This window comes from Amblyomma americanum, chromosome 3 (assembly GCF_052857255.1).
Source record: "Amblyomma americanum isolate KBUSLIRL-KWMA chromosome 3, ASM5285725v1, whole genome shotgun sequence".
In the NCBI taxonomy this organism is placed as follows: Eukaryota; Metazoa; Arthropoda; class Arachnida; order Ixodida; family Ixodidae; genus Amblyomma; species Amblyomma americanum.
Window position 1 is genome coordinate 2,295,661 of NC_135499.1, and position 18,593 is coordinate 2,314,253.

At 47.2% G+C, this 18,593-nt stretch overlaps 1 protein-coding gene across 3 annotated transcripts in view; it reads left to right on the top strand.

Moving 5' to 3' along the window:
- Window positions 1–8,023, top strand: part of LOC144124411 (replication protein A 14 kDa subunit-like) — a 61,463-nt gene extending 53,440 nt beyond the window's left edge. Inside the window, exons 4-5 of one of the 3 annotated variants that reach the window (XM_077657038.1) lie at window positions 7,060–7,178; window positions 7,719–7,881. In XM_077657038.1, the coding sequence (XP_077513164.1) occupies window positions 7,060–7,178; window positions 7,719–7,745 (146 nt within the window). In that variant the 3' untranslated portion in view covers window positions 7,746–7,881. Of the gene's footprint in view, window positions 1–7,059; window positions 7,179–7,718 lie in introns of all 3 variants that reach the window. The other 2 variants (XM_077657039.1, XM_077657040.1) reach the window with 2 other exon arrangements.
- Window positions 8,024–18,593: the final 10,570 nt, after the last annotated feature.

Sequence of the window (18,593 nt, forward strand, 5' to 3'; positions counted from 1 at the left end):
AACCTGGAAAACCACCAACTTCCCCTTGTAGCAATAGGCCGATAGCCCTCACAAGCTGTCTCTCGAAATCTTTTAAAAGTTTCCTTAATATAAGATTAACATTTGTCCTTGAAACCCACGAACTTCTTGATGCCCATCAGTGCGGTTATAAAAAGGGATGTTCAACGACAGACCATTTAGTTTGCCTCGAAAACACAATAAGAGAAGCTTTTATACACAAACAGCACTGTCTTGCCGTTTTCTTCGATATGGAGAAAGCGTATCATACAACCTGGAGGTTTGGGATCCTCCGCGACCTAGGTATCCACGGTAGGATGTTAAACTGCCTCACTGACTTCCTTTCTGAGCACTCATTTCAAGTACGCCTGAGATCAACCCTGTCCAGGAGCTTCGTTCAAGAGAACGGGGCTCCTCAGGGAAGTATTTTAAGCACGACATTGTTTATTATAAAAATGAATTTCATAAGTAAAATAATCCCAAAGTCCATCTATTCAGTGTACGTTGATGATGTTCAAATAGCCTGCACATTCTCAAACATTGCAACATGCGAGAGACAAATTCAGTTGACAATGAATGAACTAATGACATGGGCAGATCAGAACGGGTTCCAGTTTTCCACACCAAAAACAGTAGCCATCTTTTTCTGACTGAAACACAGCATACAAGTCGACCCATTCATACACCTGAACAGAACATAGATACCTGTCAAAAATGAGCACAAATGTTTAGGGATAACCTTTGATAAAAAACTCACTTTCCTGCCTCATACAAGCGCACTAAAAGAGAAAGCCTCCGGATCCCTAAATATAATCAAAGTACTGTCACGCAAACGTTGGGGTGCTGATAGGACATGTCTATTGCAAATTTATCGCACCGTGGTACGCTCTACTTTAGATTACGGATGTGTAGTATATGGGCCAGCGAGAGCATGATATCTTAAATGACTGGATGCAGTGCATAATTTAGGTTTACGTCTTTCCGTGAAACTAATGAATCATCACGTACAGACAGAAGAGCCATGCTTACCCGCTCGTACATTCTAAAAATCCATTCCCTACAAAAACATCTGTTACCATATAGCTACGAAGTGCCCATCTCAAACGCTCTATAACAACAAACCTCAAGCTACCAGGCCATTGCTCTTGCGATTTGAAGAGATGTGCCAGAATCTTGGCGTCATCAACACATTACCTGGTATTGTGCAAAGACGGGACACACCCTCCATGGCACAATTTTCCTGCAGCCTGCGATTTTACTCCTAAAGACTTTCGGAAGAAACAACCTCCACAGCAACATATCATACAAGAATTTCTTGCACTGGAGGAAAAGTACAGTACTTTCAGAGCTTTTTATACAGTTGTTTCAAAAACAGATGCCAACGTAGGAAGCGCAGTGTTACAAGGGAATTGGATTGAAATAGTAAGGCTTCCACAGTGTGCCTCCATTTTCACTGCCGAATGTTACGCGATCTCTGGAGCCGTACAAAAATAGTGAACGAGAACCTTGCAAATAGTATTATATACACAGACTCGCTAAGCGTGCTTACAGCCCTTCACTCTAGAAATGCAGTCACTCCTATGGACCTCCTTCACCCCGCGACGTTACGAAGATGCGGTGGTGCTGATGTCAGCAGCGACTTTCGCATGGTAGGCAAAACAGCTACCGCCAGCCGATGCCTACCGCAGCTGCTGCAGCTACCGGCGGCTGCATCATGCGTGAGCACTGCAGAAGCAGCATGTATTGATCATCTGCGTCACTGTTCGATCCACGTAGTAGCATAAAAGGAAATTTAAATTAGCCCCGATAGGCTTCTCGCGATAAATACCGCATTAGTAAACTGGCTAACGGGGAATGGGCCGCGGTACTAAAGCGCGAAGTCTGGGATTCGATCGGCACTACCACTCAATGTACTTAATAGCATGTAAGTTACTGCGTTCATTCACCTGAACATCAGCATAGTACGCTTATAACTGCGCAAGAAAAAAAGCACGTATGTAGCTGCGCACGCATTTATCACCTGAGCCGGTGTGCACGGGGCCCCCGCCAGCAGGTTCACTCGCCCCCAAGGAATGCGTTCTTTTGTTACTAGCACAGCATGTTTTAATGGCACGCTTTATGGCATTTGATATTTACTTGAAAGTGTTTGTTTATATGACCGACGTAATTATTTGTTTCGAGTAGAAAGACATCTGGCAAGTTCATGCGCGGTCACGTTGGCGTGCTTAGGATAGCGTACCTTAAGTGTGCTAAAAGCCACATGCTTTTTCATTGCATCATGCATGTGTCATGTTTCATGATGCAGTCCATGACTGCAAACGCTGTTTGGAAAGAAGTAGCCGCAGGCGTGATACTAACAGACGTGTCGAGATTGAGAGGGGGCGCGGCAATGAAAAGTGTTTTCGTTATTTATGCACGCGATATGAAACTAAATTTGGTGCAAATATGAAATTGCTACGCTAGTTTCAGTAATGCCTTTTATTTTTAGCTATACCTGGTGCAGTTCTTGGGTAATTATAATTAACACCCTCGTCAAGTCGCCTCAAGGTCTTAAACAGTTGAGTAGAAAGTGCGCAAATTTTTTATGCCAGCATGTTCACAAAGCCCTGTTCTGCATATGACGCTATTACTTCTTTTTTTAGATGGTCATGTACTTATGCATGCACAGTTTCTTACAAAAATAACGAACATAATACTGCACGTGTAGGAAAAAAAAATCGAGAGATAAATTACACTCCTCAACGTCTCAGGAATCGTTCACGACAAATATAATCATTCTATTTTCGTGCGTTACGAAATTACGAAGGTGTGAGGGATGCCAATCGCAGAAAATGTGAAAGGTCAGAAAACGAACCTTAACGTTTACTTCCTCGTTTTTGGCCTTTTCGCTAGCGCTTTGGTGAAAGAAATGCAGCCCTGAACTCAAAGAAAGCCTCAAAGAAATTACCTCACAATTTTCGACGACCATGCATCTCGAAAGCGTACTTTATAAATTTCTGCTGAATATTAAGCTATAATTTTTCGTCACGAAACAGAACACCCCAGGGCTAAGAAAATATTTCCTGAAATCAAAAATTTTCACCAAATCGACCAGTTTAACAAGGGGAGAAGTCGGCCTGGCTGGTGCGTGATCCTGCCTGCTGATAAAAACAGCGCTTAAGCGGGACAGCTAGAGGAGAATGGGGACACGACGCTGTCCCCACTTTTCGCACAGCACGACACCTACGTATGTCAGCAGACGGTGAGCGCACGTCTGCTCCGCCGAAAGAACGCCAGCGCATCCTCTGACTACTGTCCCGAAGTAAAATTATTCTGGCTAGAGCAGAGTGTCAAAAATTTCCTATTTTATTCAATGCCTAGCGTAGAAATCAACGCCAGAAACGCTTTCTGTTTACTACTAACCATATATACAATACACAGTGGCGAACTATTTCTCTGAATACGCCGCACGTGGCCAACGCCAGCTGGTGTACTTCAAGAAATTACTAAGCTGTAAACATCAACCATTGCTGTGATTCGCAGAAACTGAGAACGCGCCTACAAGCCTTGAAAACCCGCGCTCAACGCCTCTCCGCAACGACACTCCCCGACCTTTTGCCTACCACGAGCCCGCTAGTGACTGCAGCGCCACCTAGTTTGTTTACAAACATGCAGGAGGTCTATACTTGGTGATATCATACGCAACATAGTAATAGCCACAGGTAAAGGACAAAACGTAAAGCTCTGCTGGGTACCAAGCCACACTGGAGTTAAAGGCTTCGAAAGAGCAGACTTCTGCGCTGCTCAAGCTAGTTATCAGCATGTAAAGAAAGTAAATATACCGTTCAAAGATTGCATTAACTTAATTCATCGTAAAATAACACAGAAATGACAGTCCACGTGGAAAAACGAAGTAAATAACAAATTACACAATGTAAAACCAGCTATAGGTGAATGGAAGTCCTGCATCCACCAGGAACGTTTTAAGGAAGTGATTATATGCCGTCTTCGTATAGGACACACGCACCTCACACGCAATTTCCTACCGACAAAACAAGATCGACCGGTCTGCGAAAAATGCGGACATGAAGTTATGGTTAACCACATTTTAATTTCTTGTGCGATGCTGGAAAAACTAAGGAAAAAGTACTTTACTCAGTTCTATAACGAATACATTCCTTTTCATCCCGCACTGGTTTTTAGAAGGTGATGCAATTGTTGAGATATCGCGTGTTTTTAGCTTTCTTAACAAAATGGGATTTCTCAAGAGACTCTAAATTTTTTACCCACTGGTCTGTTTAAACTTTAGTACACCTCAGTCACTTTTTCATGGCTGAGAAGAAGGCTGAGGCTTTTATATTGATTGGTTTGGAGCCTCGATATCCTTTCACAGCCAAGAGAAGGTTTATTGACTTGAAAGGCTGAGAGGTTGGCCTGAAAGATATCTCGCCTGCTACTCTGCACTGGGGAACGGGAAGAGGAGAAAAAAGAGGGTCGCGATGGGGGATGATGACGATGGGAGGAGGCAGATGAAAAAATACATAAAAAATGCACACTTTCTGACATCACAAACACGAGGCAAGGTCCGTGTCGCTTAAGAAGCGTGAGAGCGCTCGCGTTGCCTGTACAGTTTTCAAACTATCTGGCCAAGTGCCGAGGATCAAATCCTCCGAGAGGGGCCTTGTGTCCATAGACCTCAAAACAGATGCAAGCATGTCTTTCACGTGTATATGCTGGACACACCATTAAAACATGTTCTATAGTCTCTTGCACGCCACATGTGGTACAGTCCGGGGAGTCCGCTTGTCCTATTAAGTGCAAGTATTTGCGACGTTTAAACGTAATCTATGGATTACGCATGCAATAGGACGTGGTATTCCGCGAGGAACAGAAAAGGTCATCGCCGGATCAAGCCGTTTAAGCCGTATGTGTCGAGTGTCTGGTAGGGCCCAGTACCTAGCTGTCGCACTCCTCATTGATTCCAAAAGGAGACACAGCCAAGGAAAGCTACTCAGGTTACCCAGCCCTTTTTAAAGCCTTTACTAGTAGCCATTTCTACAATTTGTGTATGCCTTGTTCTTGGCGCATGATGGCCTCATTTGCCTATGTGCCGTTAAACCCAACACAGAGGGAAGCAGTGAAGGCGATAGCGAGCAGCATGGTGCATGTTCAACTGATAGCTCTGCTCAACTTTATGCAGAATCACTGTGCGTTGGCCCACGCTGCCGATGGTAGTATATTGGCCGAGGAAAGGCTGGCGCGGTGGATGCAGCTGGCAGAGGACAGGTTTAATTGAAGAAGCATGGGAGAGGCCTTTGCCCGGCAGTGGGCGTAGTCAGGCTGATGATGATGATGATGACTGGTCGTCTGATGGAAGTTATCACCACAGTGCAGAAGGTGAAACAAAATTTATCAAGTAGAGCCCAGTGATTTCTTTGCTATAAGGCAACTGTTATGCACCTGCAGCAACAGGCAGCTCGTTCTAATGCAGTAACATTCCTTGTAAGAGAGAAAGGTTTAATGTCCAGAAAGGTGAACGGATCACCTGGAAAAAATGTCTTCACATATGCTACTCAGCCTTGGGGAACGGGACGAATATAGAGCCGGAGAGTAAAGCTGGAGGGAGATGTCACATTACAAACAGCTTCATGCAGTGTGCAAGACACTTGCTTTATTCGCTTCATGCAAGTTATCTTAATGTGCACATACACGCATTATCTAGTGCACATGGCACAGCAGACCGAAGGCAGTCAACTTGAGTATCAAAGCTAACCTAAACCTTATGTAAACAGGACTTGGCTAGTGAAGCCCTGAGGCAAGTTTACGCTCTAACCCCTCTTAACCAGCTTCGAATGGCACTAGTTGGAGGGCAGGAGTGCCTTTTCTGACCCAGGCATGTACGCCCAGCAGAGGTGGTCAGGATTGTTAAAAAACAATTTTAAATCTAAGATTTGCAAACGAGTTATCAGGGAGTTCAGTGGCAAAATTAAAACTAAAATTAAATTGAGGGGGTGTAAGCACCCCCTTGATTTCCCTCTCTGAAATGGAGATTACCTTCCTCTCCGATTTTATCCTATAGGCACCTTTACATGCTTTTTTATTTTTAGCTGAGTGAATTGTTGGCACTAACACTTCCTATTGTTTACCACTTTCATGTTTTGAAAAAAATGCTTGATCATTGTTTTATAGGCACGTTTACATGCTTTTATTCTTAGCTGTGTTAATTGTTAGCGCTCACTCATCCGATTGTTCGCTCTATTCGTGTTGTAATACTGCGCCTTCATCGTTTTGCCATTTTTCTTTCCTTTTCTGTGCTTTTCTCGGATTATTTTCTTTTCTGTTTTATTTGGTGGCATTCCACACGAGTTGTGCTTGTTTTCCTTCCTTTGCCACCGCTGTGGCTCTATGGTTATGGCGCTCGGCTGGTGACCCAAAAGACTCGGGTTCGATCCTGGCCGTGGGGGTCGAATTTCGATGGAGGCGAGATTCTATAGGTTTATGTACTCTGCGATGTGAGTGCATGTTAAAGAACCCCAGGTGGTTAAAATTTCTGGAGCCCTTCACTACGGCGATCCTGATAGCCGAGTCGCTATGGGACGTTAAATCTCCATAAACCAAACTAAACCATTTTCCTTGCTTCATCTGCTGAAGGGTGTTTTATGTTTATCTCCAGTACCTTTATTGCTGGTTGTCTGGAAAAAGCAGTGATGTGGTTTTTTCATGTCCTAAGCTTTCTTCTTTTCACGTGTTTCTGCTGACACTTGTATTGTTTTTTTCCCTCTGGTAGGCATTGCCTAGGGGCTATTATGTACTGGCCACAGCCTTCTCAAATAAAGTTGTTCGGCGCTCTTTCCTATCCACCTCTTCCTTCATTGAATGTGCTCGCGCTGCTGAAAATATGATCCAACCAACCAGCCCGACAGCCTGTGTTATTGGACTCTTGTCCGTAAATAAACTGGCCCTCGCCATGCTCTTTTTCCAGCAGTTTTTCCTGATACCCAGTCATGTTCTTTGCCAATTTGTCCCTTGATGTATCTGCATACCTACCCCTCCTCCCTTCTCTGTTCTGCTGCATCCTTCCAGACGTAGCCACCAATAATTCAAGACTGAAAACGGTGCAAAAAACGGGACAAGTCACCAATAAACCACCAGGTAGCCACCAAGTAGCCACCTATAAACATTGGCTCCTCTATATCCCTCAGGTGTGTCTCGCTCAGGCGTACACACCTATTTCGTCATCCTGTAACTGTGGTTCGATTTCTAACTGTTTGGCTTTCTTTCTACTCTTTTGCATGTTTATGTAACTGATCCTGGAGTTAAACTTCTTTTTTGTAGTTTTCTTCCTGCATCTGAACAAAGAAAACTACATCAGAAACGCAACTTCAATTCTTTGACTGCAAGCTAGACGTGCAGCTTCATTGCTAGGGATGCGGAAGGTTCTGAAATCAAAGGGCGAAATCATTGGCAGGCTTGCGATGGTCAATGGGCGCAGTAAGGAAAAAGGAGGGTGCATGGATAATGCGCTCCAGAGAAGCTCTACAGGTATTTGCAGCTTCTGTGTTGCTGCCTTTGTTTGGAAGGTCATTTCATTCCAAGCTGATAATGGATGTCTTTTCCAGAATGGTATGTGCACATCAACCGTGGCAACAAATTGTATTTGGAGCAAGTGTGGTTATGAGTAACACACGTGATGCTGCTGTTCCAGTGTTGCATTTGCCCTTATTATTTTTTTCTTTTTGCAGATATGGCCTCATACAATGCTGTTGTAGAGAGTCTTCAGAACTCAAGGGACTATTACCCAACCATGGCTTCATCATAAAAGGATTTAATCAGAGGCAGCTCATTGTTAAATGGCGGCTCTCACATCTATTCAGACACCTCCAGAAAAATTCTGTTAATCATTGGAGGAATTGTTCAAGCCGCCTTTGGCTTACTGTTTTTGTTTTTGCTTAGTGTTCCATTGTGTGAACTCCACGTTTCAAGACTGAAAGCGTGTTGGCATTAGGGCTTTGTGGTGAGTGCCCAATAAACCTTCTGTACATTTGCATCATGTAGTATTGTTATCAATCTCGTGTTCTTTCAGCCTGTAGTAGGTTTGCGGCATATGCTGAATTGCCTTCGCGTGTTGTCCTACTTCTTCCTGTCTTGGCTACGAAGTCCCCGTTATTTCTCAATACTTTTGCTTGTCCCAGCGTACTCTGTTGTAGCGTCCCGCGCTGCTGGCAGTGGTGAAATGCCAAAAAGGACGAAGTATCCCCAGCACGCGCTCGTTTGAACGCTCGGGACCAGTAATTAACCGCCTGTGTCTTGGCCACTCCCCCGCAGTGGGTATGTGCCAGCATTGTTTGAGGCCTACCTACCTTGGCTAGGGTTGGACGCTAACGCCGCCGCTCCGCTGCTGACTCTTCAGCAGCCCTCAATAAATGTGGCCGCGGTCGCCTTCCTGGGTGACTTCCATATTGTGATCTAGGACAGCCCGAACACCCTCACAACCCGAGCTCCGCAGCTGTACCTTCGAGTTCCTGCCTCGCTGTTGACCTACTGCAAGATGAGTGGCGCCTGATCCCGCCTCAGGACCCCTCCCGAGTACAGTTGTGGCCGTTCCGCCTGCACAGCCCCATTACATGGTTCGTGCAAGTGGAGACTTAGCTATACGTCAACGGTGTGTCGTCCCAGATTTGGCGGTTCCTCGTCAAGTGGAAGCTGCCCGCCAACGTCTTGGACCAGCTTGACCTTCCGCCGCCGGACGACCACCTGTTCAATGGACTGAGCGAAGCTTCTTTTCCGTTTTTATGGTGCTCCACTCCACCACCCCGCCGCTCCCAGCAATCCACCCCATAGGGGCACCGGAAGCCAGTGCAGCTGCAAGCACCCGTCCGACAGCGGCTCCAGCTCAGCCTTGCTCGTACACTCCCGTGAGTACTCTCGCTTTTCCCGGATGAGGTACCCACGCCTGCTAGCCGCACTTCCAGCTCCTGCAAAGGTCCGCAACGCACTAACAGTCACACGAAGCAGGATGAGCAGGCCGAACGGGTGACAGAAGTACCAAGCATGGCGATCGTCACCCGCCCTACTTTGCCTGTGAAGGACCCTGAACCGGTGCCAGCGCCTGTCCTGCAGCCAACCCAGACCTGTGATGTGGGTTCTTGCTCCCCAGTGGTGTTAGATTCTTCACAGCCTCCGGACACCTGCGGTTCGGCCGCTGCCAAACCCAGGTTTGACGGGAGCCCACCGCACACAACCTCTCGTCCACAGCAGATTCCGGTTACCAACACGCTCCAGCTTCATCAGGCGCCGACTAGCCAGCTGCCTAGGCTGACCAGGCCAGCGGACGGTTCTCCGGCTGCTGTTGCGGTGCTGAGGGCGCCTCGGAATGACGCTACCTCGCTGGCGCCCCCGTCATGACCTACTCTGCGCCAGTGGCAATGCCGCCGATCATGCGTCCGCCTTTCGCGTCCAAGCCATTCAGTACACGGCTGGCTGTGCGCGTGTCCCAGCAGCCACGTGCAGTCCATCACAGCTATTCTCGCACCTCGCTGCACCTTCCGAGCTGCCCGCCTGGGTACCGGACAGCTGCACCCGGCATCAGTTAATCGAATCTCGAAACCCGCGGCACGCCTAGCTCCCTCTGCTGCGCCATCCAACATGCGTCCGCCGTTGATTGCAGCACCAGAACCGCCGGCACTGGGTCCACACAGCAGGCCTATCCACTTTCCTCCACTGCTGCTACGCGTCCCTCAACGCCCTCCGAAAGCCCGGCCTCAATGCCACAGCCAGGGTCGCCCGCCTGAGCCACGCCTTCGGACCCCGGACAGCCTGCACGACTCTTGACATATCTGACTGATCGTATAGGGGGAGGGAGCCCTGTAGCGACCCGTGCGGCTGGCAGTGGTGAAATGCCAAAAGGACGAAGTATCCACAGCACGCGCTCGTTTGAACGCTCGGGACCTTGGCCAGGGCCGGACGCTGCCGCCGCCGCTCCGCTGCTGACTCTTCGGCAGATAAATGTGGACACCGTAGGGAAGCGTCTGCAGCTTGCAGGCGTTGGTGAGTGGCGACACCACGAGTTCCCGAGCATCCGCAGGGACATCCTTGCAAGGGGATGATGGTGAACAGTGCATCACCACGGACCCGAGCACCCGTGCCTAGCCGTGCGTGGCATTTCCGTGCCCGGGGAAAAGGGGATGCTGGTGGTTGAGCCGATGCCGAGTGTTTGGACCTATAAGGCCCCTCGGTGGAGGCAACACACCACTTTAACCCCAGCTTCCTGTAGATGGCACCTCCAGCCTGACCCGACTGAGGGAAATAAGCAGTCGCCATTTCCTATCCTCCCCTCTGTCTTTCACTTTCCTATATCTTTCTCACAACTCTCCTACACCTTGGTTTTTCCTTTTTTTTCTGGCGGTGATAGGGTTAACCTTGTGTGACCAACTACCCTGAGTTGCGTCATATTTGGTTATATTTCGGGTGTACAGCTGGCGTGGGCAGAACCTGCTTGCAAATTCCTGTCCCGTCCCCAAGTTGGTCTCCATGGTAGGTGGCTGGCACCGTAGCCGAAAAACACTTATTCTATGGCTAACCTTCTCTCAGCAACTGATCGCCCTGGACCGAGGTAACTCAGAATTTCATGAAAAAAGAGTTTCCCTAAGTTTGAAGTGATTCATAGTGAGCAAACTGATAAATCTGCTAGAATAATCTCCCCATTCATGTGGAAAAATGTTTGACAGGTGCCTTGGGCTTTGGCTACAAGGTTACAAAAATGGTCAGTGGAGACCTCTTACTGGAACTCCGAGATAGCGTCCAGCACTCAAAACTTTCCAACATTGTGTTCATGGGTGACATATCCCTGTATCCATATCTGCCCACCGATCCCTCAATACAGACCATGGTGTAATTTCAGAGAATGATTTTCTCCACCTCACTGAACAAGAAATCAAAGAAGGGCTTGCTGAACAAAAAGTCGATGTCCACAGGATAAAAATAAGAGGGCAAAGAAATCCCAACAAAGCACATAGTCTTGACAGGTTCGCTATTTTTGGTTTTGTTGTCCTAAAGACGTAGGAGACATGCGATGCGGTTTTCATTGTTTTTGGTTTGCGTGCTATTTCTCCCCTTGCCTGTATGTTAATTCTGTGTTTCTCATTGTTTGCTATGTCAATTTTTTTGTCCTAGAGACATTTTAGCTATGCGTTGTTGTTTCCTTCATTTTTCATTGTATTTGTGTTAATTATGTGTAACTCATTGATCCTTGCATATAATTCATGTAGTACGTATGCGATGTTACTTTTCTTGTTTTGCTTTGTGTATTCTGTATAATTTGCCACCCCCCTGAGCAACGTAACGGGTGACGGGGCCACGTCAGGCAAAAAATGAATTGCCTTTTGTCCCGTCACCTCTGACAAATCGATGTCAAATAAACTTCAAACATAGTACTCTCCCAGACTCAATTGAAGTGGGCTATCTAAACATAAATGTGAGACCCTACATTCCTAACCCTCGACGATGCTTTAACTGCCAAAGGTTCGGCCACGGTTCAGTGAGTTGCCGCGGTCGTAAAACTTGCACAAAATGTGCTTCAAAAGATCGCTCTTCTGATGACTGCAACGGCGCCGCACGCTGTGCAAACTGTGACTGAGACCATGCTGCATACTCCAGGGCGTATCCGTCCTGGAAGGAAGAAAAAGTAATCGCACTCAGAACTGCTGAAAACATTTCTTTCAAAGAAGCAAGAAGGCGATGCACACAAACGAGCACACTCTTCACAGCAAAAACAAACTCCGATGTGCGTGGGCGCGGCGCACCACAACAGGCTTCGGCACCTGCCCAGGCCACTCGCAGTGAGCCTCTGCGGGGCCATCCGCGCCCCCAGGTGAAGTAGGTAACACTACCCCGCCAACCCAAAAAGAGGCCTCGCAGACACCCGTGTCCGTGGCCCCCAAGATCTCCTCCCACAGGTCGAGATCCAACTCTAATGTTCACGTGCCCTCTGCACGGTCGTCCAGCGCCTCTGCAGAGGCGATGGACACAACCCAGGGCAGCCCCGTGCCATCCACGGCGGGTGGTCGGCGGAGCTCTCTGGGTCGGTCAAAAAAAGACAGGCCCAGAATCAAGGGGCCATATAACTTGATCTAGTTTTGAACTACACAGGAAAACAAAATTAAGATGGCTTTCATAATGCGATAGAACTGTAGAGGACTTATTTATAACTATAGTGTCAAAAGATATCCTAGGAGCACACGCTCCTGTTGCGTTATGTCTACAAGAGACACTGACTAATTCCTTCAAAGCATGTCACATACGGCTTCTGATGACGAGTCGTCCATCCACGTGTTCTGTTGTTGGTTTTTCCAATCTTGCACAATGAGGCAAGTTTCTTTGGTGCCGAAAATACGACAGTTGCGTTTGCGCGCTGTCCAATTCTTTTCAGATTGTGAGAAATCTGATGCAAATATGGCAATACAACAGAGCGCTTCCTTACACCGAGCATCGAGGCCGGTTGGCATTGATCTTCGTTCAGTTTTCTTAGAAGCTTCTCGGAAATAGACACCTGAACATCGTCGGGGTACCCAGGATCAGTCAGCCTTTTGGTCTGCTCCTTAAAACTTTGATACATCCTGTGCGCACATGATTTTCTCAGGGAGTTGTGAAAACACATGTTGACGATGGCTCTTTTTACTAGTTTGGAATGTGCAGAATGATAGGGTAATATATGCTTGTTACTACGAGGCTGGTAGGCCCAGGAAATACGACTATAGGATGAAAGATGAATTTGAGGTCTAAAAACCTGATAGTGTCATTTACTGGAAATTCAGTGGTTAAAACAAGTGGTTAAAAACAATCCTTCATGATGGATAAAATGCCTACGGCCTTTGACTTTAGTGAGCCAGAGTCAGTGTTAACAAGGATTAGGAAATCATCAACAAATCAAGATTTTCACGACGTCCTTTCCATTAAGGCGACTAATAGCCGTCTTGTCAAGTTGGGATAGAAACAAGTTACTTAAAACTGGGCCCAAGCATGATCCGATACATATTCCATCTTTTTGAAGGTATGGTTTTCCTTTCCAGTTTATAAAGGTTGATTTCAAGTAAAATGCTAAAAGCTCCAGGAAGTCGGCCACTGATTTACCCGCCGCGTTGTGGAAGGCAACACATCCGAAATCTTCAATATAATCCTCAACACAGCAAAGCGCCTTGTCATTTGGCAACGAATAATATAGATCCTTAATATCCACTGAAAACGCGTTAAAGGGACACTGAGGAGAACCCTATCAAATTTTTTTTGTTAGCAATATCTGGTAGTTCGGCATTTCATGGCTTTGTTGCCGCTTGTCCGGGAGCGAAAGATGCATTTAATTCAAAGAAATTTGGATTCGAAGTTAAAAAATTTTTTCCCGCCGCTCCGATTCAAACCCGAGAACTGACGACACGGAGGACTCTTATGACGCCACAGGAGGGAGTGACGTGAAACATGACGTAAACGGAGACTCCGTGATTTCTGGTTGCTAGCGGTGCGGTCTAGCAGCTGCCGAAATGAAAGCTACCGCCGCCGCACGTTGAAGGCATCTGTCGGGGGTCGCTACCGTCGCTTCGTTTACGTTTGCACCGGCCCGGCGTCTTGCCAGCGTTACGATGGATCCCGTTCCCGAACCCGACGACGTAATTCTCGCAAAAAATCCGGCCTGCATTTCAGCGAACTCAGCCCCACAGAGCGTGCGATGCTTTTGAGGGAGTACGGTTAGGTTAGGCGCCGGCGGGTGGTTTCCCCCTTCCTCAGAGAGCAGCCGTTGCAAACTAAATATAACACCAGTGCGGGGAGTCGCAAGGGGCCAGGACAAGGTCGGCGCTTGCGCCCATCGGAGGCTGGCCGGGGCTTTGGGGCCAACGGATTGTGATTCCTTGAACGGCGCGGTTTCACGGCGCAGCAGGCGGCGTCGAGGTCTCCCACAGCTGCAAGGGCCAAGTTATTTGTTTATTTTTTTTTACAAAAAACAAATGGGTGCTCAAGGGCGGTCGCGTTTAAAGTCGGCGGCTTGAAACCAAAGCCGGCGCACGACGCTTCAACGGCTTCCGCTAGAGCCAACGGGTCCACTGGATCGGGCTCGATCGCCCACTTGCATGTACCTTCAGATATGTACTGTGAATGGATTAAATTAGCTGAGCTCGGAAAGAAAAGCTCCGCCCAACTGCCGCAGCTACTGAATACAACGCGCACCTCGCCTCGAAGCCAAATCAGTCTGGCCGGGCCGGCTGCGGTAGGCGCACAGAGTGCGGTCAGAGTGCGCCGAAGCCGCCGAACGCGTCGGCGGTCAAGCGCAGTTGGAGTATAGAGGGTCTCGCTTTGACCGACATGACTTCGCCGTGCAGCGCGCGCGCGCGCCTCGCCGCAGCATAAACGCGCCTTAAAGAGCCTGCGCATAACCGCTAACCAACGTATTCGGCGGCGGCATCCATGGGAACCACTGAAGCCCCCCGCCCACTCACTGAATAAAAGGAAAGAAGTCCTGTGCCGAGATTCGGAATCGAACCAGGGCCTTCGGCGTTTGAGGCGGAGACGCTACCACTCCACCACGACGCTCAAGGTACAGCCGTCAATAAAGGCACGTCTAGTGAATGCATTCTTCTGATGCAGACATCTCCGCGTTTTCGCTAGGTATATCCTGGCCTAACAGAGTTCGGCCATCAGCAATTTTCCTGAACTGCCTTGTACCAGAGTCCTTCAATGCTTTGAAGGACTCTGCTTGTACCTTGTCTCCCGTCCCTAATAAACGATTTCCGTTAAGTAGTTCGAAGTTGACTGGCGCAGCCGGGAAGACAAAAGTGCTCTTTATACTGCTAACTGCTTTGTACGATCACCGACCATCGTGCCATCATAGTTTTTCATCGACCGTGGCGATCATCTGACCAGCCTTAACAGGCTCCTTCAAAGATTAACTAGCACTTGAAGCGGCACTTGGAGTTCCTCTGCTGTTCGGCGCTTGTAAATTGAGGCGCGTCAAAAACAAAACCACGGGGCACGCAAAGCTCATAGACGCGAAGCGCCAGAACACATCGAAACTCTCCTGGCCGCCTGTGGCGCCGCCAAGCATCGGTTTTCTTTGTTTCCAACATTCAGGTTGTCCTTTGCCTGCCTTTCTTGTGTGATAAAAGTGCACTATTTGTTTTAAAACAAAACTTACTTCAATATTGATCTGCGCAACCTACCTTTGACAGCCTCAGAGATTCGCGCGCCCATGTAGGATGGAAAATTCCTCCAAGGTGGCGTCTCTTGTCCTATGGCATCACTACGCTTGTACTTGCGAGATTGGCCTGTGGTGGCGATACCTGCATTTTGGTTTTTTTCTATTTTCTACCTTACAAGAGCTTTGTTTTCAGTAAGAGCGGCGTTTTTGTGATCAGGTGCTGGTATTCTATCGATACAAGCCAACTTCAATTTCTCCTCAGTGTCCCTTTAATACTTCCACCAGGCCAGTTCCGTACAAACTCTATGATTTCACCAAAATTCTTAACAGGAAAAGGATCGTCATTCCGTAAAAGGTTCAACTTTTCTTGCAAATACATGGAGACAGTTTTCTGCCATGTGCCATTTTCAGAAATGATAACCCTGAATGGTTGTTCCGGCTTATGCGTTTTAACGCTGAAAAACACGTCTAGAAAATCTTTGACTCACCTATTAATTTGGCAAGCTTGGTAAGGTTGAACCGATTACATAGCTTCTTTGCCTCGGCCTTTACTCTTGATATAGCTATATCGTCACGTGAGTCAAACACTGAAGACACGGCTTTGTCTGCCTTCGAAGAGTAAAGTTCTAAAGATGAAACAGCAAATCCACCTTCTTTGTCTGCTGGAGGTACGGACAGTCCATTTTCCCGTATGTAGGTCTCGACGCGATTGAGAGGTATCTTGGAACAACCTGCCTTGGAGCGGTGCACGACGTCGACTCCTTCGGATATACATCGGTGGTGTTCCAGTTGCGTTGCATGCTGCGAAACTTGTCGTACCATCGAAAGTAGTTGTGGTGCTGACGGCTTCGGCTCTACGGCGAACTTAGGCCCCAAAGATAGCACTTTGGACACGTACTCCGGTAGGTCCAGAGCCTCCAACTTGTGGACGGCGGTGCGGGTAGCCTTCGGCTTCCTAGAAACTTCAGTCAGCAGTTTTTACAAATGCTGCATCCATATAAATTCGGTTGTTTGGGCTGTCAGTCGCTGGTACTCTCGAAGAGTTTGCCAGGTGGCTTGGCCTTCACCGCTGGAGAGAATCTAAGCCTCGAGGCACTGCCTGTAGATTCGAGCTTGCCTGTACCACTCGGATTTCGCGAGCTTGCATGCCCTAGTGCCGTGTCCAGCTGATGGGACAAATCCTCCAAACAACCGCCTCACATCCTCAGGAAGCACATTGTTGCGAATGCAAAAAGACAACGAGCGCGCACGACAAATGGCATGTGCTATGGCTGTGACTGTAGCACAAGGACGGTGGCGTACGTTGATGAAAAGGCCCGTTGTAATAGAAATGTAGTTCAAAAGCGTGGCTTTTTGGGCTTGTTGGTGCATGATCAAGCAAGAGACTATAGCGCAGAGTAGACAGGACACAGAAGAAACGAACAACACGAGCGCTAACTTCCAACAAATTTTATTTCACACATGCAACATATATATACATCAAAGACACGTCATCACCAGTGCTAACAGTACCGTTGCCTTAGAAACTCAGGTTGTCAGCCATGAGTTGTGACGGGGAATCAGTGGGCCTGAACTTGTTGAAAATGAACCTCACTGCTCGCCTCTGAACCATTTCAAGTTTATGCTTTAGATGAAAGGGATCCCATACTATGGCTGCATGCTCTAATTTCGGCAATACGTAAGTTCTGTAGGCTAGCATTTTCAAATCAGGAGGTGCTGTTTTCAGCTTATGACGCAGAAAGCCGGGTTTTCGGGAAGCGGATGCGCAAATGTGAGCAATGTGTTTGGAACAAGAAAGAGTGTTTGTAAACGTTACGCCTAGGAAATTTGTATTCTGTGACTTCCGTTATTTGAGTATTATTGATGCAATATGAAAATGAAATTGCCTGTTTTTTGTTCGTGACGCTAAGTAAGACCGTTTTTTCAGTGTTCAGGGTCATAGACCAAGCCGTGCACCATTCATTATGTGTGGCTAAACTATTGTGTAAGTGAAGTTAATCGTCACGGCCAGTAACCTGTTTAAAGAGCAGACAATCATCCGCGAACAACCTGATGTTAACATGAGGATGAACGGCACTAGTTATATCATTAACATTGATTAAGAAAAGAATTGGTCCCAGTACGCTTCCTTGAGGTTTCAGTGTTCAGGGTCATAGACCAAGCCGTGCACCATTCATTATGTGTGGCTAAACTATTGTGTAAGTGAAGTTGATCGTCACGGCCAGTAACCTGTTTAAAGAGCAGACAATCATCCGCGAACAACCTGATGTTAACATGAGGATGAACGGCACTAGTTATATCATTAACATTGATTAAGAAAAGAATTGGTCCCAGTACGCTTCCTTGAGGTTTCAGTGTTCAGGGTCATAGACCAAGCCGTGCACCATTCATTATGTGTGGCTAAACTATTGTGTAAGTGAAGTTGATCGTCACGGCCAGTAACCTGTTTAAAGAGCAGACAATCATCCGCGAACAACCTGATGTTAACATGAGGATGAACGGCACTAGTTATATCATTAACATTGATTAAGAAAAGAATTGGTCCCAGTACGCTTCCTTGAGGCACTCCGGGCGAAACCAGTAACACATTGGAGGCATGGCCATTGACACCCACGAACTGAGTGCGGTTCGAAAGGTACGCTCTTATCCAGTTTATGATGAATGCAGGAAAACCAAAATTAGTAAGTTTTTCAAGAAGTTTGCCGTGAGGAACGCGATCAAACGCTTTGCTAAAATCAAGGAAGATAAGATCAACCTGCCCAGAAGAATCAAGTGTTAGAGCGATTTCGTGAACAGTTTATTTATTTATTTATTCAAATACCCTAAAGGCCCTCTTGGAAGATGGTATTACATAGGGGGGGGCACATGAAACACACTAATACGCAAACACCAATATTGGTAGTGGATTAAAGTTCGAATGAAGATGAGAATAAAGTGTGAAAATTGAAACACTGGGGGTTTAAGGATAACACAAAAAGAGAAAAAACTGCAATACACTGTCGAACAAGATGCAAAGGTATTAAAATAGCCCTGAAAAAAAAATAGCTAACACCAAAAACGCACAGAGACGTCAAATTCAGATATGAGTCCACAGCATTTGATGAAAGTGATCGGTGTTAACTTCAGTGGCAATATCTGATGGCAGGTTATTCCAGTCAACTATGGTTTTGGGGATGAATGATTGTGCGTAATGGGCCGAGTGGCATGCTGGGCGTTTGACTTTGCAGGGGTGATCACGGCGAGGAAAAATGACAGGGGGTGACTGAAAGAAGTCGTCGCGCAAACGATCATGATGATAAAGTTTGTGAAAGAGAGATAGGCGGGTGTGTTTCCGTCGTAGTGATAGCGGAGGCAGATCAGCACGAATTTTTAAAGATGTAACACTGGAGTACGGAGAATAATCTGAAAAAATGAAGCGAGCAGCACGGCTTTGCAG